The 6,290-nt window shown below is 39.4% G+C and overlaps 1 protein-coding gene across 1 annotated transcript; it reads left to right on the top strand.

Annotated features, from left to right (window-relative positions):
- The first annotated feature begins 1,054 nt into the window (after positions 1-1,054).
- LOC142644373 (uncharacterized) lies at positions 1,055-1,642 on the top strand. Its single transcript, XM_075819003.1, has one exon. It carries the CDS (start codon positions 1,055-1,057, stop codon positions 1,640-1,642), a length of 588 nt encoding a protein of 195 aa, XP_075675118.1.
- The last annotated feature ends 4,648 nt before the right edge of the window (positions 1,643-6,290 follow it).

Raw genomic sequence — 6,290 nt, 5'->3', positions numbered from 1 at the left:
TTCAAACAATGTTGCTGAATATCAAGCACTAATCCTAGGTCTTGAAATGGCAATGGATGCAAAAACAACTCGTTTGGAAGTCTTTGGTGATTCAAAGTTAATCATAAATCAAGTGCTTCTGCACTATGACGTGAAAAAGCCAGAATTGATTCCATATTGCAAATACGCCAAGAGGCTTTTGGGATGGTTTGATCACGTTAGTATTACACATGTCCCAAGAAATGAGAATAAACAAGCTGATGCCTTGGCAAAATTAGCAACGGCTCTTACCTTACAAGATCCCGAAATAAAGATTCCAATATGCCAAACATGGGTAATACCTCCAAACTTTGATGAGGATGAGATAGAAGAAGAAGTAAACGCAATTTCAGTTTTTGACATAGAAAGAGAAGATTGGCGGCAACCTATCATTGATTATATAGAACATGGAAAATTGCCCAATGACCCTCGACATAGAACTGAAATTCGGCGACGAGCTCCACGTTTTGTTTATTACAAGAATACTTTATATCGCCATCCTTTTGATGGTCTTCTCCTTCGTTGTTTGGATGATGAGGAAGCTGCCAAGGCACTTGAAGAAGCTCATTCAGGGATTTGTGGTGCTCACCAGTCAGGTCCTAAACTTCATTTTCAAATTAAGCAGATGGGTTATTACTGGCCCACTATGGTCAAGGATTGCATGGAATATGCAAAAAGATGCTCAGCATGTCAATTCTATGCAAACTTCATTCATCAACCTCCAGAACCCCTACATCCTACTGTAGCTTCATGGCCATTTGATGCTTGGGGATTAGATGTGGTTGGGCCATTGACGCCAAAATCTTCTGATGGACATTCATATATCCTAGCTGCGACAGATTATTTCTCAAAGTGGGCTGAGGCTACTGTATTTCGTGAAGTGAAGAAGGAAACTGTTGTGAACTTCATCAAAAGAAATATCATCTTTAGGTATGGTGTACCCCGTTACATCATCACTGATAATGGGAAGGAATTCTACAACAAGTTGATGGACAAACTTTGCAATGACTTTGGTTTTAAGTAGCATAATTCCTCCATGTATAATGCTCCAGCCAATGGTCTTGCAGAAGCCTTTAACAAGACTCTATGCAATTTGCTCAAGAAAGTTGTAGGGAAGTCAAAAAGAGATTGGCATGAAAGAGTTGAGGAAGCCTTATGGGCGTATCGTACAACATATCGAACACCTACCCAAGCCACGCCCTATTCTCTTGTTTATGGGGTAGAAGCTATTCTACCACTTGAACGCCAAATTCCTTCATTAAGGATTGCCATTCAAGAAGGTCTTTCTAATGAAGACAATGTTCGTCTACGACTTGAAGAATTAGAAGCATTGGATGAAAAAAGATTGGAGGCACAACAACGCCTTGAGTGTTATCAAGCTCGCATTTCTAGGACTTTCAACAAAAAAGTTCGTCCTCGATCTTTTCAAGTTGGAGATTTGGTTCTTGCTGTACGAAGACCCATCATTATCACCCATCGCACTAAGAACAAGTTTGTTTCAAAATGGGATGGACCGTATGTTGTTCAAGAAGCCTATACAAATGGAGCATACAAGTTGGTTGCTGAAGATGGTTTAAGAATTGGTCCTATCAACGGCAAATTCTTAAAACGTTATTATGCCTAAAGATTGAAGCACTCCTTGGTAGGAGCCTAAACTGCCTACCTCAACACTCAAAGGGTACATGATGTTTTTCCATTACTCTTGAAAGTGTTCACCCAAAAAAAAAAAAAACCTCCTTGAACTACGTAATGACTTGATCCCCCTCAACGGGTACGTAGGCAACTTGGCATTCTATGCTAAGTTCAGTCACATGTCCAAAAAAAAAAAAAAAAAACCTCCTTGAACTACGTAATGACTTGATCCCCCTCAAGGGGTACGTAGGCAGCTTGGCATTCTATGCTAAGTTTAGTCACATGTCCAAAAAAAAAAAAAAAAAACCTCCTTGAACTACGTAATGACTTGATCCCCCTCAAGGGGTACGTAGGCAGCTTGGCATTCTATGCTAAGTTCAGTCACATGTCCAAAAAAAAAAAAACCTCCTTGAACTACGTAATGACTTGATCCCCCTCAAGGGGTACGTAGGCAACTTGGTATTCTATGCTAAGTTCAGTCACATGTCAAAAAAAAAAAAAAAAAATTTTAACAATCATTGAAGCAAGAGCTAGAGAAATAAACAATCCATTAAAAAAAAATTGACATGATGGAATTCCTTTATTGTTCACAAAAAAAAAAAAAAAAAAAAAAGAGAAGAAGAAAAAAAGAAAAGAAGAAGATGGTTATAATGATTATCTATTACAAGTCAATATTTCCAATTGTAATTCTCTAATTCATCACGGGCGGTCCTTAATTCTTGTTCTAACAATTCCAAGGATTCAGTGTCTGCATTGCTTAAAGTATGAGAAGTCTCTACAGAAGAAATCTCTTATTGAATGTTTGAAACAATTACTTTCTGGCTTGACAGCTTTTCATCATTTTCGAGGGCGGAAGCTTCAAGTTCTTGCTTGTGGGTGAATAATCATTTCAGTTCTTCTTGAAGCTCGGCTATTTTAGAATCGGTGTTCACTAATCCATCCTTAAGTGCCTCACCATGTGCTAATAATTCACCCTCTACCTTTAGCTGATCATCAAGTTGAACTTTATATTCTGTCAACTTTTTGTCACGCTGCTCGGGCGTCATACATGAGGAAAAGGAAGATTGTAGAGACGTAAAAGTATTGGCCTTATCGAAATATTCTGCAACCAATGTTTCTAATGGTGAAGGATCAATAGCTTGATTGGTTGTTATGGCCTCAAAAATCTTGTTAGCCCCATCAAGGAGTAAATATGTTTTGTTAAATGGAGTTCTAACAATCTTTTGTTGAAGACTTTTCCAAAGATTCAATGCAAGATCAATGCGGCGCTTCAAAATTTCATCATTAGGATTATATTCATTCCCTCAGGAGCACAAGACTTAGTTCTTTGAGGAGATCTTGTAACATTCTTACTAGAATCAGTATTAGCCACCTCTTCTATGCTCCTTGGCAATGCAGTAGATGACCGTGGACCGGAAATTGAACTTTCACTATCATTTGAGGCCACATCATTATCAATGTCCAGTGGCAAGGTTCGTTGATCGGACTGAAAAAATAATAATAATAATAATACATAGTTCATAAGGAGTAACTTAAAAAAAAAAAAAAAAAAAAAAAAAGAAGCAAGAAGAAGAGTCAAAGACTAATCATGAATACCTGAACTTTGTTTCTTGGTGATGTAGCAAGAGATTGTGGGTGGGAATTATTCTCAAAAGCCGCCTCATTGTCAACCTCCATGTTCAAAACTTGTTGACCAGACTGCAATCAAATACACATTGTTCATGTAAGATATACTTTGCATAAACAAAAGGAAAGTTTCTTCTAAAAAAAAAAAAAAACCTGATCCTTTGCACCCTTAAGGTTTTCAGAAGCACTTGTGATGCCTCTAAGGGAATTTGGGTTGATAGGTATTGTCAATTTGGGCTTTTTAGTCCGATTCCAATGATGATCACTATCATTATCATCACTCATTTCTTCAAGGACTGGATTTGCTCCTCCTTCAAATGCATCATGCACTTCTAAGGATCTTTCAACAGATGGGGCCCTTGGAGGAGGCTTCTTCAATTTAGTTGTGACACCTTGAGACTCCTTGGGCTGAATATGGTGGTTCACAGGTGTTGAGGTGGTGTTTGCCCCATGAACTTTGGGTAATCGAATATCCTTATTATGGTTGCTCTTGACATTGATAGGCTGAACTACCTTACTCTTGGAAGGAGGAGGATGTGCACTTGCAATCAAAATATTTACACCATCATCAAGATACTTCCCATGAATATGATTCCACCACTTTTTGTAGCCACTTGTAGTATGAAGTTTGAAATTAGCTGGGGTAGGAGGCACTGGAAAGAATGCTTTGCAACCAGTCTTATAGAGAGTACATAATCTCCAAAACTCCACAATTTTATCCAAAGTTCCTTGACAAATGTCCTCTTTAATGGTACCTGGAATGTCTTGGCAAAGTCCAAATTGACGGCTAAACCGAAAAGGACTATAAGGTTCCACTATGAGATGACCCTCTTGACGCATAGACAAGTAAGAAGAATGGATACTTATAAAATATGACGATGAATTACAAGAAAGTCCTCCATCATCAAGAAAAGTCTCCTCCCTATTCCTGACATACAAATTTGCGTCCCATTGCATAGAAGTACCTTGTATCAACTTCCTTGCTTCGTGTTCATCAAAGTGTTTGGCCCCTCCTTCCCTAGAATATACAACCATCTTGGGTCCTAAGACATCAATCTCATAATGAGTCCTAAAATAAAGACCTAGCCAGCCATAAATATAATGAACAGGGAAGCAGGCACCCAAACGACTAATCATTGGAGAAGAATGAGCAATCTTGTTTAGTCCTCGGTAGAGACTAACTAGAACTGGTATTGCTAGAAAAAAGGGGCGACCTGTTGCCATGAAGCTTGCAATCTTGAAGGTTCCAGGGCGAATTGTATTGGGATCTTCACTTGGCAAAACAAAGGTGCAAAGCCAACAAGAAAGTAATGCAGCTAAGTAGGTCTTTTCCCATAGCCCATCCTCAATCTTGAGTTCAATAAAAGGCTTTTTCCCACATTTGGACCAACCCTGAATTTTATTAAGCGAACCATCAGGATTGTGAGTCTTGATTGCACGACTTAACCTCTTTGTCCTTCGACTTGGTGGTTTTGAATATTTCATTCCATATCTACACCAAAAGTTAACCCAATCGCTCGCCGAAACACGCGGGTCTTCTCCTTCCTTTTTAGAATTAAGAAGATGAAAGGTCGCGAATAGGTGCTCACAACTCTTTGGGATGAACCTCTCTACCTCGTCACTTCCTGTCAATTCCTCGCAGCAAGGGATGGCTTCATCGTAAAGACGACCAAAGATAGAAAGCCCGCCAAGTCGATACAAATCCCAAAGTGAGATAGACATCTCACCAAGTGATGTGTGGAGGGTGTTGGTTTGTGGACACCATCCTTCGCAAAATGCTCGCATTACATCAGCATTTCGATCATATGTGTACAGAGATGTTGAAATTGCGTCATAAATATGGGCCTTGTCAAGAGTCTTCTTGCTTCTAAAAAGAACATCTTCGAGCCATTCCCAATATAGAGGTATGTAACTCCACTCTCCATTGATCTTGAAAAGAGTGCCCCAACGTGTTCCGCCTGAAATTATACGACGGCTAAGAGTCATTAGATAACGAGACTCTGCAGTGTTCTTGTGAAGAGAGCTATGCAAAGACCACGCTCTAGAGGGGGAATTAGAATTTCGAGAGGCATCATAGGTCCACTCCACAATGTCTCTTGAGTCTTTAAGTTCAGGCCACCTTTTCGCAAATCGACCAATAATCGGCCTTTCAACGAGCATTGATATGTCTACTTCCTTAGTGTCATTCGATTCTTTAGTAACAACGAGATACTTCTTGCCGGATGAAGAGAAGTCCTTGAAGAGCACCATGATGAAAGGGCGAACCTAAAAAAAAAAAATGTACAAAAGAATATAAACTACGGTGCAAAGAAGGTTAAAAAAAAAAGGGGCATGGACATGCAATAAAAAATAAAAAGAAGCAAAGTTATTATATCCTCATATGCAAGTATTGTTCCATTGCAAGATATCAATGGACACACATCCTGGCATAGACAATTTTCATCCTCAAAGTAGCCTTCTTCTTCAATGCAATCTTCGTCTTCAAGGAAGTCTTCGTCTTCAAGGAAGTTTTCGTATCACAGATTGACTTCGTTGTCAAGATTGTCTTCGTCTGCAAGGAAGTCTTCGTATCACAGATAGACTTCGTTGTTAAGATTGTCTTCGTCTGCAAGGAAGTCTTCGTATCACAGATTGACTTCGTTGTCAAGATTGTCTTCTTCTGCAAGGAAGTCTTCGTATCACAGATAGACTTTGTTGTCAAGATTGTCTTCGTCTGCAAGGAAGTCTTCGTATCACAGATAGACTTCGTTGTTGTCTTCATCTGCAAGGAAGTTTTCGTATCACAGATAGACTTCGTTGTCAAGATTGTCTTCGTCTGCAAGGAAGTCTTCGTATCACAGATAGACTTCGTTGTTGTCTTCGTCTGCAAGGAAGTCTTCGTATCACAGATAGACTTCGTTGTCAAGATTGTCTTTGTCTGTAAGGAAGTCTTCGCATCACAGATAGGCTTTGTTGTCAAGATTGTCTTTGAGGTCGTTGTCTTGGTAGCTACTTGGCTTGAGGACTACTTGGCT

Source organism: Castanea sativa, chromosome 7 (assembly GCF_040712315.1).
Source record: "Castanea sativa cultivar Marrone di Chiusa Pesio chromosome 7, ASM4071231v1".
Classification (NCBI taxonomy): domain Eukaryota; kingdom Viridiplantae; phylum Streptophyta; class Magnoliopsida; order Fagales; family Fagaceae; genus Castanea; species Castanea sativa.
Note: the sequence above shows the minus strand (reverse complement) of the source record. Positions and strands in the feature narration are given on the sequence as shown.